This window comes from Staurois parvus, unplaced genomic scaffold, assembly GCF_062004578.1.
Source record: "Staurois parvus isolate SC_StPar_1 unplaced genomic scaffold, SC_StPar_1.0 ptg000475l, whole genome shotgun sequence".
NCBI lineage: Eukaryota > Metazoa > Chordata > Amphibia > Anura > Ranidae > Staurois > Staurois parvus.
In genome coordinates, this window is record NW_028318271.1 from 2,505,092 (window position 1) to 2,524,627 (window position 19,536).

General features: G+C 40.7%; 1 protein-coding gene across 3 annotated transcripts in view; it reads right to left on the bottom strand.

Annotated features, from left to right (window-relative positions):
- Positions 1-19,536, bottom strand: part of RAI14 (retinoic acid induced 14) — a 269,154-nt gene that overhangs the window by 20,295 nt on the left and 229,323 nt on the right. For 2 of the 3 annotated variants that reach the window (XM_089689445.1, XM_089689446.1), the window contains exons 9-14: positions 14,865-15,043; positions 12,561-12,589; positions 9,254-9,340; positions 7,319-7,405; positions 5,021-5,075; positions 1,660-1,778 (exon numbers count right to left, since the gene is read on the bottom strand). In XM_089689445.1, the coding sequence (XP_089545571.1) occupies positions 1,660-1,778; positions 5,021-5,075; positions 7,319-7,405; positions 9,254-9,340; positions 12,561-12,589; positions 14,865-15,043 (556 nt within the window). The remainder of the gene's footprint in view (positions 1-1,659; positions 1,779-5,020; positions 5,076-7,318; positions 7,406-9,253; positions 9,341-12,560; positions 12,590-14,864; positions 15,044-19,536) is intronic. The other variant, XM_089689447.1, reaches the window with a different exon arrangement.

Here is a 19,536-nt window from a genome sequence, read left to right on the forward strand (position 1 = left end):
AAATAAGGTGCAGACCAATGATTACAAAGTACAAATTTCAAGAACGAACATGCTGCAGGTCTATCAATGGGGAGGACACATTTGGTTGCATAAAACAGGGGAAACAAAAATTCTTCATTGGTGGATGTGATGTAGTATGTGGCGTAAGTATAACCTCTGTGGGGCAGACAGCGTCCTTAAGACCTCTTTCACATGGACACACTATTCGGTCTGATAAGCAGGGAACCCATGAACAATTCCCTGCTAAATCAGAGCAGAATGGACTGGATGTTGCTTTTGTAACATCCATGTCAGTTCAGTTTTCTGCCGATTTTAAAAAATGAGGCTTCCTGGAGCAATGATAGATGTACGGGTGAATGGGTGTAAACAGACCTTTTACACTAGTCTACCTCTGATCCGCCATGTTTGAGTCCCAAACTACATAAAAGTACGCAGACTTGGAACAAAGGTAATTGGATGTAAACAGATAAAAGTCCATTTACATATGGCAGCTGCCATAGACCAAAATGGAACTTCCAACTGGGTCCACCTGAAAAACTGACAGGCAGACCTGATCAGACCAACTGTGTCAAAGGGGCCCAGGGTTCTAGAATGATAAAACCCAATCTAGTAGAGGGAAATAAATTAGGGTTAGCCTAAATGGCAAGAGCTGCAAATTACTTCCCTTTTTATTGCGTCTTTATTTATATTTTCTCCACATTTACATGCAGACTAAGCTGTGTGCTTCTGGTTCCCTGAGGATGTTATTTTTAATGAAACACGTTGGGCGGGGCACGCTGTCTGGTGTCTTCACATGCCGTGCATACATGTTGTTCAGTGGATTCTTACCAATATGCATGTCTGTCATTACTGCCTGTGAATATGTTTATGAGCGAATAAACTCATATTTATTCAACATCACACTATGGGGTTTATTTACTAAAGTGGGTTCACTCAGAATCTTGTGCACCTGTGATTGGTAGCCAATCAGCTTCTAACTTCAGCTTGTTCAAATAAGCTTTAGCAATAAAACCTGTAAGCCGATTGGTTTGTATGCAAAAGTGCACAAGATTCTGCGTGAACCAACTAATTAAACCACTATGCGATCTGTGGCTTATCTAAATTTTTGGCCCACTGAAAGGAGCGAAGATCTAAGGAGGAGTTTTTATTGTGGTTATGGTGTCTCTGGCTACCTGTTCATTCTGGATGAGCACATTTCACTGCTATATACAGTAAGAGGCGGCTGATCATTTGGTAAGGGGTGTATTTTTATATGTGGTATCGAGAGTCTTTTTTCAACATCACATGACACTGTGTAAAAGATTCACAATGTGCTGAGGTATTGCTTATGGGTGTATTTGGACTTCAATTTGCACTTATTGAGGACTACTGGGACTTTCTTTCTTTTTATTTTTTTGAAGTATAATGAGTTTCTTATTATATCAAGCATTATATAATATTTTAATTATGCATATTGTGATTTTTAAGAAGCAGCACTTCACATTTGGTTATATGTATGCAGACTAAGCTGTCCAGCATAAATGGCAGTTGCAGGGAGAGGGACAAACCATTTGACACTACTGCAAGGTGCTTGCAGCAGTCATCTTTTATTTGAATGGCTTCAACTTTTTTTCAGATTCATTGATTATGGTTGCCTAAGGAAATTTGGATTCGACCAACCTGTAACTTGTTTTGCAGTTCCTTGTTTAGCAATGTCAGAGAAGCCACTTTTGCTTGCAGTAGTGAAAGAGTGTCTTGCTGTTCCACCTCGGAACTTACATCAAGAAGACTGTCTTCCCCTGTAATCAATAAATAATTATACAATTAATGATGCTGCTGAAAAATGTAATTTCAGTTTATTATAAATACAGTATGGTCAAGTAGAAGGTGATGCCTAATGCGTCTTGGTGATAGGTAAAGAGATTGTCAACTTGCCCATGCAGGTGGCACAGTGACAATTGGGTTGATTTACTAAAGCAGCTGATAATGTTCATTCAGCTTATTGAATGCAGTAGAGCTACGTTAACTTTGAACTTTGAATAAGATTTTACATTGCACGTGATCAGATAACTGAAGTGAGCAGTTTCACTTTATTCTGCAAGCTAGGGGAACATTCTATGATGCTTTAGTAAATCACCCACAGTTTTACTGCAATGGGCCCTAGACCCACTGATACTCACCCTACCAGCCCTGCTTCGCCAATGCTTCCTCCAACACAGCTGGCAACACTACCTGGTATAAAGGAGCATGTGACCCCCTCCCCTGTACCAGTGAACAGATGGGTCTACAGCCAATTGCTGGGACCAAGGACTGTCACAAGACAAGTGGTTGTTCTCACCGCTCTCCATGGTTGCTGACACCAGTGATTTTGAGAAAGCAGTGACAGAGTTGGGGCGACAGGGGAGCACTACTAAGGTAAGTATAGGAGGTGCAGGGAAAACCTTAGCAGAGACATAGTCATTCTGGCTTGCATAGACACATTGACCCTGTGGGGCCTCCCACACTGCAAGAGTTAAATGCTATTATGTCCACGGGTGCACCGAAAGGGAATAAACTATTACCTTACTCATGGCTCCAGCACTGCGACTAGTCCCCCCGCAGCCTGCTTTGTAAGCTGTGACCAGCTCTGATCACACTCCAGCCTCTTCAGCATACAATTCAGAGTTCATAGCCCTGTATTGTACGTGATGATGTCAATGCTCCGCCCACAAACTGGAGCTTTGTGCAGAGGAGAGTGCCATAGCCAGCGTGGGGTAGAAGGTAAGTGATGGAAGCTGCATTGTGCATTTTTTAAAATTTATTTTAAATGTTGTCCTGCTCTTTGAATATTGCTGCTGAGAACCATTCAGTAGTTTCCCAGTCCTGCAGTGTGTGCCCTAAGCCTATATGATTTCAAAGTAGTGACAGTCACATATTTCAGGCAGTGGGGAGCAATGGAGAAGGATACCAGGAAAACAGATTTCTGACATACAGTTGTTTTGTAAATTTTAAGACACTTGGATCAAATGACACGTTTTGTTAACAAGTTTGAACATGACACGTTCCTGCAAATTTTAGCACTTGTCTACTATTTGTCTCCTTGATTTCACAGACTGGAAACCAAAACCTACCATCTGGTATATGCAAATGTTTGAGCTCCCTTCCAGACAAGGGCGGACTGCTCATTTGGAAACTTGGGCGCTGCCCGAGGGCTCAGGGTCAGTAGGGGGCCCAATGTGATGCCCCGGTACCTTTTTCATAGGCTTTTTTGAGTTTGGGCAAGGACACAGGGGCCCCATGATCCCCTATTGCCCGGGGGCCCCATTAGTTGTCAGTCTGCTCCTGCTTCCAATGATCCACTGGTGTTATATGTCCAGAACTTAATTCACTCAGGCCTTTCTCCATCTCAGGTGAAGACAATTCCAGAGCTTAGAAAGTTATATGTAAACCTTGACAATGAACCTCTTTTATTTGTATACATTTGGCCTGTTATATATATATATATATATATATATATATATATATATACACCATTGAAAGTCTTTTGTTACATCTGTTTTGTGAAAAAAAGATTACCTGTTGATCCTGCCAGAAATCTGGTAAGCCAATTACTTCCTGTGTGCCTTGCATTTGCTGACTTTTCCCATTTCTCTTGGTGAAGTACAGAGCTCCTCAGAACTATGTCCCTATTTCCCCCTGACAAGTGATCCAAAGTGGATCACTTTTCAGGGGTGGCTTGCAGACATTTAGTGGGTGAGACTACTGCCTCCAGAATGCTTGTTGTTTTTCTACTGTTTTTTTTCCAACTAAAGGGGTATTACTAAATGTATTTTGCATTGAATATCTACAATGCAACTGCAAGCCAATCGTTAGTGGGATAGTTCTATGGACTTTAATAGGGGAGTTTGGCAGAACATGCTGCCAATGAAACTCGACATGCCAAGTTAAAATCACTGCACCAAAATGCAAAGCATCACACCTGCAGCAATGTGTACTCACCAGAGTGGACATCATTTATGTTTGTAGGTGGGTGGTCAGGGAGGGGCAATGAATACGCAGATCAACTTACCTATTTTTATGGCTCATGTGAAAAAGGCCTCATGGAAAAGTGGGGAGGTTTTTTGTAGTCCTAACCAACTGCTTCTCCCAGGGAGACAACAACAATACTCCTCCACAGATGCAGTATGATAACTCAACATTACCATTAGGGCCATTTCACACTGCTTTGTTTATAAAATCATGGTAAAACACATATGCAATTTTGCCAGGCCTTTGATGTGTTTTTGACACATTTTCTGGACTCCTGACTCCAATCATGCACCTTCGACATGTGAAACTTCGACATGTGACTCAATAAACGCACCACGGTTTCCACAGAAATCAATGGGAGATGCATTTTTGGTGTGCTATTATAGAGTGTGCCAAAGATGCAGCATGCAGGAAAAGGATATATTTTGCATACATTTTTTGTCTGCTGTTTTTTTACCCCAGAAACTTATAAAAATGGATCAGCATGATAGGACCCTAAGAAAAGAAGGGCTTACCAGTCCTTAGATGTTTTGCTTGTATATGTTTCCACTTTGCAGGCCTTTTCTCTTTATTTTCATCTGTTGATCAGCCTAATAACACACTTCCCGTCCTAGGGTGACAACTCTCACCTTACTGTATAGAGGAACTGTGTTGTTACCCTACGACAGAAATACAGAACCCTCACCCTCTCTTTTTCTCTATATCATAGAAGAGAGGGGTTCCGCATTCCTCAGAGATAACTTGGAACAATAGTAACTGATAACAGTCAGCATATGCTGAGAGCAAAGAGGGAATTTTTTTTTTAAATGGTGTTCCTCTTTAAGGTGTCCATATACCGGAGAACAGATTTTTTTTTACAACTAATCTTCTACCAATAATCTGCTTTCTAACCACTTATAATTACAAGAAGAGGCCTGGATGGTAAAATTAATCATTCAGGTAGTGCATATTTAAATTGACACAGTCTTTGCATGAATGATTTTATCACCTTACCTATCTGCTACAGATGAAGTCATGCAATCTATTATTTTACCTGTGCTGTCACTTAGTCTGTCTCTGAATTCTCTCCTGTAAGACGTATTTTCATCCTGCAGGAAAAAAACCCAAAAAAAAACCTGAATGCCGAATTAAAAAAACGCCCAAAAAACAGCTGAATAATCAGAATGCAGCAAGATAACTCCTGGAGGGATCTGTTTAAAGCTGAACTCCAAGCAAACAGCTAAATACACATATGGAAAGAGAGAACTGTTTTACCTGTCAAAGGATTTGTATTTCTGTCCATCCAGTGCTGATATTTTTGCACAGCTCTGTCACATGGCACAGTCTGGTCTGGCAGAGGAGACCTAAGTAACACTTACAGATCCTGTTCCTCTCCCAGTCTGTGACTGCACAATAAAGGGTAAGCAACAGATTATCAACTCATCTCTCTGTTATTCTGCACCCTCAGAATGCTCCTGTTTAGCGCATGAATGCTGAACTGAATGTCTCATTGTGCTACTGTTCATTGTCGCAGTCTGAGCTCTGCTGTGCAGGAAAGTGCAAAAGGCTAATAACAAGTCAAGTTCTGGTACTTATACTGCTTGCATAAAAAACAACACACACATTTAACAAACAATTACTGAATACGGGGCTGGGTTAACTTGTGTCTTTTATATCTGCTTGGAGTTCACCTCTAAAGCTGGCCATACACTAGTAGATTTTCATTGAAAGTTTGTACAAACATTTCCACAAAATTTCTCAGTACATAATACTTCAAAATTTTGTTTGCTTTTAACAGTCAAATTTGTTATCAAATGGATTTTGCTGAGCGAAAACTTTATTTTCCATTCTGTTCCTTCCAAATTTCTCATCACTGCAGACAAAAACAAATCCACTAATTATTAGAAAAATCAAAAGAATTTTCTTAAAATGAAAACTTTCGAACAAAAATTAGATCTTATGGTGTTACAGAAGAATAGACAGAGAGACAGAGAGAAAGAGTGAGAGGCCAACAGTCCCTGGAACAGGATAAGAAGGGAAGAAATTTGGCCCTTTAAAGTACGAGGTCAATAAGTTTCTAGGGGGAGCAAAAAGCTTATCATGGGTGTTTCCAATCTCCATAAAAAAACAGTTGGAAAAGTGGATGCAAAAGGGAAAGCCTTTGAGGCCTTAGAAAGCTAGACTGGAAACAGCACTGGTAGAAACCACAGGCTGATCCTCTAGATTCAGAGAGCTGCACACCCATCATTGCGAGCTGAAACTCTCTCCTTAAATTTGGTCAGGGACTGGAGTGACTCAGAGACTCAGGAAAAGTCCTTTATTTCTGATGACTCCAAAGCCACTAGTTAGTAGAAAATTAGACAGAAAATTTGCAAGTCTTTAATGACTGTAGTTAACAACTCAGCTAAATGGGTAGAGGATCCAATTACACCCAACAGAGCCAATGAGGACTCCATTGATGGAACAGACTTTAACAACAGAGGGCAATATGTACCCAGGGTGATATGTTGGCACAGTCATTAGGCACAATGAAACCATCTCCAAAGCCGTTAGAGTATAGGCTGGGGTTACCCAGTACAAATGAGCTGTCCTTCCTAAGTCTAGAATTAGATGCAACGCTCGGGGTAAGAAGAAAGGCCTTGGGTACTCACCAAACCCAGACAGCTGGTAGCAGCTGAGGGTTGGATGCCCATTAAACCCTTCTGTGGTAGGAACTGCCAGGAACAGGTGATTTAAAAGTGCCTGGTGACCTATGCTCTCAATGTTTGTCCCTACTGGTCTACTCACTAAGTAAATCTTCAAAGAGAAGGTAACCACTGAGGCAATGCCAGTGGCTCTGGACCTGGAAAGTGCTCCATGGCTATTTTTTTTACCAAAACTGAACCAGGTGCCTAAAGGTCACTTCAAGGCAATCCCTGCAATATCCAGTCCAGCAGGGTTTGAATGTAATACTCCAAATAACAGGCTGAGAATAATTGAGCTGTATAGTTGCAATTGGAGAAATAAACTCTAGCAGTGATGTAGAAAAGAATTTTGATGGAAGAAAAAAATATTAAAGGGTAACAAAAACACACTAACCAAAATAGGTTAATCTTCAACAAGACAGAGCTGAAAAAACATGTCCTTTCTCTCAGGACACTAGCAGAAAAACAGAGGCCTGCTGATAGCAGGAGGGGTTGTTCTTGGTAGATCTACAGTAGTTGCTTACTAGTGTCCTATCCTCTTGTAGGCGACAGCATAACCCAAAGGTTAAAGAGTTCCTATGTCAATCAATGGAGGAAAATAAAAACAAAGAAAAACATCCATTAATCTGATATATATCAGCATTAATATACTGATCGCTTAGTATTACCTTGCTGCCTTTTTCTGTGAAAAAGATTTCTCCTTTGGCTGATAGTGGAGTTGATGTTGAGGATACTGGAGAGGACATGTCACTGAGCTGTAATGACAAGAAAACAAATACGGGTGTTTATTGTATACAGTGTGGGGCAGCTATGGAATCTAAATGAACCCAACCACTTCACCAGTACCCTCTCCTATCAGGTTTCATTATTTGATTATGCTGCTTCTTACATTACTGCCATCTCTTTGCTCCATGTGCTAGTTTTTGTTGACTGCAAGGATCAGAGGTTTCTCCATACACAGAAATGGGATGTAGAAATGCCCAAAACCATTGAACCTCCACCAGTCGGGATAAGTAAAATCAGGGTAATGGGATTCTTATACAATAAAAACATTCGATCAAAATGACAGAGCTGTTTTTTCTTAAAGACTGATATATTTTGTCAGCTTAATCGCAAACCGAACGGCCATATCTATATTTCATTAGTATAGTCTTAATATACAGTAGGTCCCATTCGTTTATGGAATATATTCCCTCTAGAGCATAAGGTTGCTCTAAAACTTATACTAAGAATGGCAAAAGATTTTATACATAGCCTGGAGCCAATAAAAAAGTAAGATCTTCCAATGCAACCCGTACATAACTGTTCATTAACTACAGACACCCAGTTAGCCTTCAAGATTTCCTTTCACATACTATGGGCTTCATTACAGAAATTATCTGATCTAAGAAATGTCTATGATTGAGAGCCAAACATACATTAATGCCGGTGACAAAAGATTGGGTTGGCACTCAGAGAGACAGATGGGAATTCTGGATACAATGATGTGAACATCAAGGAACTGTGATAAGTATCATTAATTCCAGTATAACATATTGCAAACTATTAGATGATCAACAGTTAAATGGGCAGTTTTTTGCACTGTATATTTTTTTTAAACACAGATAATTTTATGAAGAGCCAATTATCTAGACCAGTGGTCTTCAAACTGCAGCCCGGATTCAGACCTTTGGGACACTATTTCTTCCACTGATACTGGCACGATTCCTATAACTGACACCAATAGTGGGACACTATTCCTCTTACTGACCCCAATGATGGGACACTATTCCTCCCACTTACACCAATGATGTGACACCATTCTTTCCACTGACACCAATCATTGGATACCGTTCCTTCCACTGACACTAACCCAACGATGGGGCACTATTCCTCCCACTGACACCAGCAATAGGGCACAATTCCTCCTTAAACTGACCAGAAGTGCTAATTTATTTACACCCAGTGACCACCAAGGCTGAAACCTTATCTACTTCTACTGAAGTAGATGTGCCTACTCTTCTGGCTTCTGGACCAGTCACTTCTGTGCCTACAGCCTTATAGTTGTATATCTGCATTGTGAGATCTAAGGCATTGACTCTTAGTCTCACATGTTATGAAATGAGATCTGGTGATGCCAATGCTGTTATGCTTGCTGGAGAGAAAACTGTACCTGATGACCAGCAGACATGAATCCCCCTGCTTTTGAATCACCCTGCATTCACTATGTGGATCTGATTCCTGCACTTGTCCTTCTGCTTCTTGAATTTCCCCACCAGTCATCAGATCATCAGCCGTCAGAGGGGCAGCTCTTACATGAGGAAGCAAAGCCCTGCCTCTACCAAGATACCAAATCACCTGCAAACAGTTCACACAGGGAATCTACAGGTAATACTGGTGACTAGTGCTTGGTTTCTGCCTGCCTTTTCTGTGCACAACCTCTATAGTACAGGCTCTATTTCATATTTTAGAAAATGCCTACAGTATATAGTCTGTGTAGGTATTATAAATGTATGTATTGGATGCAAACTAGAGAACAAACTAAAATCACATGAAAATGGAAAAAAGAAGACCAATAAAGATCTTTCAGACAAGTATTTAACAGAAGATGCTCATTTAATTACCTGTACAGGGCTGATAGGAGGAGGCGGAGCTTTGCGTTTTTTGGGAGTTCCGCTTCTGTCTGAGCTTAATCTATTCGCTTGATCATGCTGAAAGTTTCATAGGCCAGAAAAAGTGAGCTGTTAGTTGGGTTAGTGGAAACTGAGCAAGACTATATAGTTCTAGAACTATGGCAAGAAACACTACTGATTGCTAGTGCAGAGTAAAGCTTTCCCAAGGAATAGTAACCTCAAACAGTTGCAGTATAGCTACTTTATGTCCATCTGAATAGTGAAAAAAAAAAAAAAGTATTTGGGCACAATGAAAGCATGCAACTCTGATAGACTTCGCTGTACATGCAGAAATGTCCAGAAGAGTATAATTTACATACAGTCACCAATTGTAGACATTATACTGATGCATCATAGATTAAAGTCCAACTCTGGGCTATTATTTAAAAGGCTCCCTTGGAGGCAGGAGCAATATTTGTCTTCTCTTTGCTGCTGTTCCCTGTGGTAAAGCTTTCCCACCACTAGATGTCCTCAGTTTTGTGGTCTAAATGACACCCAATGTCATTCAACCCAAAAGACTGGGGATATACTGTAAGTGCAGGGTGTCATGGACCAGCCTTTGAGGGGCATCAGCATAGCACCCCGTATCCATGCAATGATGCAGAGAGTAGTGATGCCATTGTCACATCAGATCGCTTTTTGCATTATTGAGAACTGCCCAGTATAACAGAGGGTCCAAACAGGAAGAAAACATTGCATGTCACACGATCAGCCCAAAGACTTCTGACCATGTCTGTTTTATACCATCTTTTCTTTTTGACAATTTTAAGTGTTCCAAAGCCATAGCAAAAACTGCCACTGATAGACTCCTGGACTATGGGAGCTCACAGACCAGTATTTACAGATCTTGTGTGATTTTGATTATTACAAGATGCACTCATTCTCTAGATGTAGAGGGAAGAAAGTCAAGAATCAAAATCAAAGCTGTTCTCAAGATAGGAGAATGGATATATCTAAAGGTAAAGCAATAAAGCTACAAAAATCAAGCAACAAACACACCATTTACAATATAAATGTGACAAACTCCTGCGCTCCTACCTAAAAACTAATACCTACCAACAAAGGTAAAGCTGCTACATATAGTCATATACCCATAGACAAAAAATATAAATGAAACAAATGTTGCAGCGCTAGTACCATAAAAATTATTCACACATAAATGAATAAGTGAAACAGTGCAAAATTGGTGACACAAATAACATAAACACACAATATTAAATAGTGCCAAACAATCACGTGTGACAGGTGTCAATACGAGGTCCTAAAAGGACCAAATAACATAAATAATAATCCAATGGGATCAAATAGTGCTCCAAAACAAACAAGTCACAACAGGACTCAATGTGTTAACAAAACCTCCCACCGGAACTAAAAATCAGTTCCCACCATATAACACAAAACACACGTGCATCCCAATAAACGCATAAATTAAGAACTGATCATGCAAACAAACATGAATAAATGAATAAATATATAAAGTCCCATGAGGTGAAAAACACCTGACAATATACAAAAAAAATATATAAAGTCCACAGCAATTCTTGAAAAAAATGTGCTGATAAATGTGCAGAGATATCCAAAAATGGCTGAATTGCCCGCTCACCTCCCTCTTGCGACCCGCACAGGGTCAAAAAGCCTTCAGGATCACTAACACATGGATGGACCCTTAATAGTAGGTAATCCTCCACAGCTCTCCACACTGACCTCCCCTCATGTACAGATTCCAGCACAGGCTCACAGGGCAGCAGATCTCCTCTTCAGGCACAAAAGGTGGCTGCAGCCACTTGATCCCTCAGAAAATATAAGTGAATGCTTGCATAGTGTAAAACTATTTATTCACCAAACAAAGTATCACATATCGAATATGCTCACATTTAAAATCATCTTGTACATCACATGTAAATCAAACCTCAGATCAGATGTACTTGCATGGGTGTCCAATGTAAATAAAGAAGGCGCCCGACCAGAAGTGCGTCAACGCCAACGCGTATCGTCATGCTTAACACGTGACTTCATCAGGCCTGATGAAGTCACGTGTTAAGCGTTTTGGAGCACTATTTGATCCCATTGGATTACTTGGGGCACCATTTATGTTATTTGGTCCTTTTAGGACCTCGTATTGACACCTGTCACACGTGATTGTTTGGCACTATTTAATATTGTGTGTTTATGTTATTTGTGTCACCAATTTTGCACTGTTTCACTTATTCATTTATGTGTGAATAATTTTTATGGTAGGAGCGCTGCATCATTTGTGTTTTATTTACCATTTACAATATAAACTCCTAGACTAACATTGGTTTATTGGGAAAGGCAGTGCAAATCACAGTTAAGATGAGCTAAGTGCGCAAAACAAAAACAACAAATAGATTTTAGTTTACTGTGAATAGTACAAGATTAATTGTTCTGATTGGTCATTATGATTTACTGTACTTTTCATTGGTAAAGAAGTCTGACGATGTTTTGTGATCAGAAGAGATACTTCCAGCGATAACTACTAGCCCCAGAACACGCACAGACCATGACCTTCAATGCAACTTTAAAGTGATTGTAAAGGTCTATTTTTAATTTTTAAATAACAAACTTGTTATACTTACCTGCTCTGTGTAAAGCTTTTTTCACATTGCAGCCCGATCCGCCTCTTCTGGGGTCCACTGCTGGCGCTCCGGGCTCCCCACCTCACTGAGTGCCTCCAACGAAAGCTACTTGCTCTTGAAGCTCCCTCCTCACTGGCTGTAATTGACAGCAGCCAATGGCTCCAGCTGCTGTGTCTGAGCCAATGAGGCGGCAGAGAGCCAGGAGAGCCCCTGCTCTCGTGAAAATTGCTAGATCGAGATGGGCTCAGGTAAGTATAAGGGGGGGAGCTACAAGCAAAAGATAGAATAGTAATAGTAAGGTAGAATAGATAGTAAAAACCTTCTGCCTTTACAACCACTTTAAGCGCTACTGAACTGGACTTACAGCGAAATTTTATTTTACTTTTAAATAGATTTCTCATTGGAAGATTAACCTTTATTTCACTTTGTGTTTCAGAGATCAAAAGGACAACAGAGAGGATAGATCTCTTAATAGAGGTGCTAACACTTCCCTACTCCATCCAAACCTACAAATGAGTCTGTGATGGACGCATAAAGGGGTGATTTGAGCAGAAATATTACTGAGGGTCTGCTAATATTATGCTACAAACTATACAATATTACAAACATAGGTAATGTATTCAAAACATGAATAAACATTTTAGAATCACTGATATAAGTACCTGCAATGGCTTGGTCGGGCTTTTTAGTCCTGTGTAGAAAAACAAGGTGAAATTCAGTTAAAGGGTATGTCTGGGCAAAATGTACACATTTTAAGTAGATCTCTACAGTACACACACATTTTCCTATGTTTTATCCTTGCAAGTGACTGTTAATCCTGCATGAAACCCAGTGACCCCCTACGTCCTGTTGTTGGCTGACAATGCTTCCTTTGCTACACTGAAATCCTAAGCAATGTTGTCAGCCCTTCCTGCTGAAATGTATACAATTGTTACCTTCCCAGCAAAACAACATTGCTTGCCTTGATTCTCAAGAGCCTGGCCACACACCAAGATTTATTTACTGAAGCTGGAGTGCAAAATGAGGCTCACTTCTACATAGAAACCAATCAGCTTGTACCCTCAGCTTGTTCAGTTAAGCTTTGGCAATAAAACCTGGAAACTGATTGGTAAATATGCAGAAGTGAGCCTGATTGTGCACTCTCCAGTTATAGTAAATAAATTTCACCGTGTATAGGGAAAGGGCTTTCGGGAGATGTAGTTCTGGGAGTTATGCATATGTTAGTACTAAAGAGTATCAAAGAAATAGTGCAGCGCTTAAATTAATAGTCCTCAGTAATTCCCGATCAGTGGATGTTCCTCAATAAGGAATGTAAGAAATGCCCACTCACCGGAACTACACTTGATACAGTGCAGCGTATGAATATTATTCCCTGGTGTCACTGGAAGTGTACACCTAGGTGAGCATAGAGAAACACACATGTGAAACAAGAGCAAGGAGAAGCTGTGTTACTCCGAATCCATCCAGAGTGGGAGGTTTCTACTACTGTAAAAGTAACACCCATACATCCCTTAAGGGGAACTCTGTGTCGGAGCCTAAATTGCTGTGATCCTGGACCTGCCTGATCTAAAGAGGGATACTCTTCCAAGGGCTGAACCAGATGTACACTTCCAGTGACACCAGGGAATAATATTCATACACTGCACTGTATCAAGTGTAATTCCGGTGAGTGGGCATTTCTTACATTCCTTATTGAGGAACATCCACTGATCGGGAATTACTGAGGATTATTAATTTAAGCGCTGCACTATTTCTTTGATACTATTTATTGAGATTTTACTGGTTGCCTTGAGTGTACAGCTGCTGAACTGATTAGCGCTCACTTTTTTACTCTGTTTACCAATATGTTAGTACTAACTGATCTCCCAGTGGCAAGAATTTTACAAGCTTAGTGATGATGTTACAGGGTGTGAAAAAAGACGTTTGTCTGAAAAAAGTAAAAGAAAAAAGTAATGCTCTATAGAGGTAAAGTGTGACATTGTCTGGTTAATCTTCATTCAGAAAGTGCCTTTGTACAGCTCAGGTGAATTTGTTATAAAAAATACAAAAACACAATGTACTGCTTCTTTTCTGGGGTGCAGGTGACTTGCACTGTGGTGGACCCTGCATTACCAGCCAAGAATTAGGATCTGTGGGCAGAGGTTAAGTCTAGGTTCACGTTACTGTAATGCAATTATGACTTGATTTTCAGTGTGATTATGTAGTGTGACTCTGATGCAACTTTGGTTGTGCTTTGCATGTGGTCTGCATATGGGATTGCAAGCAGCTACAGTATGTATTTGAAATGGAAATGCAATAGATACACGTCTAAATTTTGTTTGGAAAATATTGGCCGTGACCTTTTATTATTGGTTTTCAAATGTTTAAATATTCAACGAATAGCTTATAAACTTGAATCCATTAAAGAATCACTCAATAACCACAAAGCACCTCAGCTATTACAGCTCAAGCCATATTTAAAAGCAAGCATAACAGTTTAACATTAACTGTCTCCCTTTGCATAAAAAGGTGACCCTCCACATAAAAAAGTTTGCAATAAGGAAGGATGGAGAGACCCTTTTATATAGGGACCCCAAATGGCTCTATAATTTCCTTTAGGGTCAGGTGGCAGGTTATAAAACCCTCCAATCTTAATAGATAAAAGGTTCCCAATGCAGGTGCAGTGGGAGGCCCTTAAACTGCTGTCGCATCTGAAATTGCATCAGTTTGAACCAGGCCTAAAAGAAGACAGAAAACCAAAGGATGATGAAATGGGTGAAATACACTAGTAACTAAGTAAACAAAAATTGACAGCAAATATTTCAAGTAGGTGAAAAAAAAAAAAGAGTGAATAGAATATGAGTCTAGAGTTTACTACATACATGGCAAATTCTAGGACTACCAAATGACCAGTTGGCGTCAGAGAGGCATAAGAGATGTAAGGAAGTGGGAGATCTATTACATCCATAGTGCCTGGCTTCACATACCAGTCTCATGGCTCATTTTGGATAGGAGAAGAGTAAGGATGTGAGGATTTGCTGACATTCTGGCGTACTGAATGACATCATGGCCCAAGGCATCTGTTAGTGTCAGGTTGGCTCCCCTATGCACCAAAAGATCCACCATATTCAACTGTCCTGCTTCACATGCCAACATCAGAGGAGACCTGGAAGAGGAACAATGAGAACATCAGGCCAACACAGTTCAAGAACTGATCATCACACCTACTGAACCCTGGTGTGGCCCTGACAAATTCCTACAGATTGCTGCAAAACAAAACATATCTGAAGCGTATATCCAGCCAACGGTTTGATGGAGTGGAGGACTATTAGAACCCGTCTGGTTTTTACTGCTATCCAGGTGTTCATTAGGAAGCTTGTTTCCTGTCCTAGAGACAATGGTTTTACGGGACAGGAAGTGAGGAGAACCCTCTCCAGTTTTTCCTTAGTAGTACAGAAAAAATTAAAACCCTTTAAGTTATTATCGCTGTCTTTGTCCCTGTTGAAGATTTTCTCTAATTGTATTTGGTAAAGTGTTCTCTCATTTTGGTCATACTGTCAGAAGAGGGAGTTCACTGGAGAAGGAAATAATGTGTGGGAAGATCGAAGGAACCAGGCGAAGAGGGAAACTGGCTACAAGGGGGTTGGACACATTGGGGTTGATTTACTAAAACTGGAGAGTGCAAAATCTGGTGCAGCTGCACATGGTAGCCAATCAGCTTCTAGCTTCAGCTTGTTCAATTAAGCTTTGGCAAAAAAAAACCTGGAAGCTGATTGGTTTCTATGCAGAGCTGCACCAGATTTTGCACTTTCCAGCTTTAGTAAATGTCCCCCATTGACTACAGCTGTGTGGATGACAATGGAAGAACTTGGCAGACCAGCACAAAATCTATTTCTCTTTAGATCTCTCATTCGTCTAGGACTTGGACCTCATTTGACAGCACTTAAAATGTTGCCACCAGGACAGGAAGTTAGAACAAAGTTCACTAACAGAGTCTTGGATAGCGGTTAAAACCAGACAGAAGCAGTAATCCTTCCCCCAACTCCATCTAAAACTAGAAAAAAAAAATGTTTTGGCTTGACATACACTTTAAATTAATTCCACTCTAATTCCACAGTACACCCTTAGGTTTGGAGAAGGCGGCATGCTGCAAAGACAGGGACATAAACACAGGGGGGTATTTACAAAAATTGGAGAGAGCAAAATCTGGTGCTTCGAAACCAATTAGCTTCCAGGTTTTATTGTCAATCCTTTAAGTGATTGTAAAGGCTGAAGGTTTTTGACCTTCAGGCATTTTATGTATGAAGGTAAAAAAAAACCTTCTGTGTGCTGCTTCCCACACAGCCCCCTTAATACTCACCTGAGCTCCCTCTCAATCCAGCGCTGTTCACGGGAGCCTCCGCTGTGTCGAGACTCCCTATCCTCATTGGCTGAGTCAGCAGTGGAAGCCATTGGCTCCCACTGCTATCAATCACAGCCAATGAGGAGACAGTGGGAAGCAGGGCAGAGCCGTGGCTCTATGTGTCTTATGGATGTATAGAGCCAGGCTCAGAAGCAAGCACGCACAAGTGCCCCCATAGCTAGAGGCTTGCTACTGGGGGCACTGATCAAGGGAGGAAGCCAGGAGCAACCGGCGTGGTACCCAAGAAGAAGAGGATCGGGGCTGCTCTGTGCCAAACCACTACACAGAGCAGGTAAGTATGATGTGTTTGTTATTTTTAAATTTAAAAAGCAGAACCTTTAATACCACTTTAATTGAACAAGCTGAAGTTAGAAGCCGATTCCAGATTCCGTGTGTCCCCCGTTTTTTTAAATCTACCCCATAGTGTCTGTGCGGGTCCGATTCCTAAACACGTCAGTGCAAATGTGATGGATGGATTGACACGCAGTCCAACTGTGTCCTGATCTGTGCATCGGACCTGCACAGGGGTGGACTCGGTGATGCCCCAGGTGATCCATGCTGGTCCATGCAGCCAGCCACCTGTCCCTGATTTCAAGAGGCTGCTTGCATGCCCCTGAATGGAACACCGTTGCATCCCTGGTGCCTGAAGCTAGTCCTTTGCACAGGCGTACGTATTGGTACGGCGGTGTGAATTAGGCCTAAAGCAAAGTCAAAATATAAACTTTTCAATAAAAACAAAATGCTTTTAATGGCCTCCATTTACCTGACCTATGCTATTGTACAGGACTCATTTGCAAAGACATGGAGGACTTTAGGACTGACATTGGTCAACATTTCCTTTACACTGGGACATTAACCTCCTTGGCGGTATTCCCGAGTGTAGCTCGGGGTAACATTTCAGTACCAAAAGCGGTAACCCCGAGCTACACTCGGGAATACCATGCGGCGCTGCTCCGGCATGTGTTCTTCACTTACCTTACCCTGCGCTCCCACGATGTGTCCCCTGCAGCGTCCCCGGCCATCTCCTCCGGCCGATGCCGGCATCCGGCTTCTGTGTCCTGTCCCTGTGACGTCGGGACGTACGGGCGCCGCCGCCGCCGGCGGCGGGAAATTTAAAAATTTTAAAAAATGTTATTTTTTTTTTTTTTCATTTTACACAGTAAAACATTGCTGTTTCAACCTATTTCACATACATATTGTCCCTAGTGCTTTGTCCTGTACCCTGCCTGCATTTTGTCTGTTCTTTCTGCCTGTAAACTGAGAAATGTCCATGGCGTCCAAAAAGTGTCCCTTTAGGTCAAAAGCGGTTTAGATCAGCTAGAGAACAGCGATAGTAAATCAGAACCACTTACAGAATTGAGTGATAATGATTCGTGGGGGAAATTCGTCATCAGAAACTGAAAACGATTTTGCGACTGAGCTCAGCAATGTGCGAACTTGGCGCTCTATTTCACATTTCAGTGTTTTTGGTTTGATTATATTATTGAATTAAATTTTTTATTATTTTTATGATTATTTATTAAATTATAATTTATGATTTTGTGTTTCAAATTTTATCATACCCGGGATGTTTACTAGACTCTTGTTCGGACAGATTTCAGTGAGTTTTTCCTAAAAATTACAGCCTACAATAAAAAAAATACATATTTCCATGCAAAAAAATGGTACCGCTTTCAGCACCAAAAATCTGAAATAATCATACCGTTAGGGAGGTTAATGTAAAAGACACCATATTAATTGATATGTTTTATTACTACAGTACTCTTCAACGTGACACCCGTGGTTCTTGCATGCCAAGTGATCTCATCCTACATATGGGGGGGGGGAACTCATTCTCCAAAAAAACACAGCAAAGCATTCTCAGTTTGATCATTTTTTGTGGTATGTAAAACTTGTAAAGTTGGTTTTCCAATTCTTGGATTAGAAATAATATGCAAAAAAGTGTAACTATTGAAAATTGTAGATAAATATTTTTTTAGGATCATCCAGACCTGGAGTTATGGCCCTACTGAGGTGTTATCTATGCACATCCTGACTTTTTAATATACACCTACATGTTACACAACTCTTTTTATATCAACTAAAGATCTACAGCGTGGTGCTGAAAGCATAAATGCAATGATTAGTCTTTATTTTACTGCTATGCCAATTAGTGTCTATGTGCTGACATATACATAGATTACTAGAGGAACTACTTCTCCAGTGTGAAATGTACTGAACGATGGTATAGGAGATCTGTCATACACCTGTATGATTAACCTTCGATGGAAGCAGTCATTCCTGGACCCGTGTGCAGTCACACCTGTAACATGATTTTATCACCTGTTGATCCTGCCAGTGGATCCATTCTCTTTCAACTTAGCCCTGGTTCACACTGATGCGACTTGTCATGCGTTTTGACAGTTTCAAATTGCATGACAAGTTGCACCCTATTCTCTGCACCGATTTTGAAAGTAGTTCTTGCACTACTTTTTGCGATTTCAACTGCGACTTGCACAGACATCTGTTCATGAAGTCGCACAGATGTCTGCCAAATCGCACCTGAAGTCGTGCTGACATGCAACTCTTTCAGTATGAACCAGGGCTTACTTTAATAGGGTGACAACGATGTTTATTCTGCAGTGAAATGGCACAGCAGAATTATTGTCATTTGGACAGGTTAGTCTTAGCTATCCTTGTAATTTTACATAAATTAGGCAAAAGACCTCAGAACTTCCAATGTGTGCTGTGTGCTTCTTATTGAAAGCTGCCATTGCTAGGCATTCTGTATCTGAAAAATCCTCTTTCCTATGATTCTGACTTTCAGGTGGCTACACTGCCTAGTAGAGTCCCGTGGAGCCCCTACATTTTTTTACTGGATGTTTTATAGCAAAAAGTCAAAAATATTGTTTTTTTTTTCTGATTGATGTGAATGTACAATATATATGTAAAGCACTGTGTAAATTGACAGCGCTATGTAAGTACCTGAAATAAATAAAGAAAAAAAAATGCAAAGGCGATCAAATACCACCAAAAGAAAGCTCTATTTGTGGAAAAAAATGACCTAAACGTCCATTTATGTACAGCGTTGCATGACCGCGCAATTGTCAGTTAAAGTAAAGCAGAACTGTATATTAAAAAATGGCCTGGTCAGGGAGGGGGGTAAATCCTCTGGAGGGCAAGTGGTTAAGGTGCTGGCTCCAGCCGATGCACAGTGGTTAAGTATACCCAGAGAGTAATGTTCCCCTGTGTGTATGTAATGAGCCTCTGCATTCCTA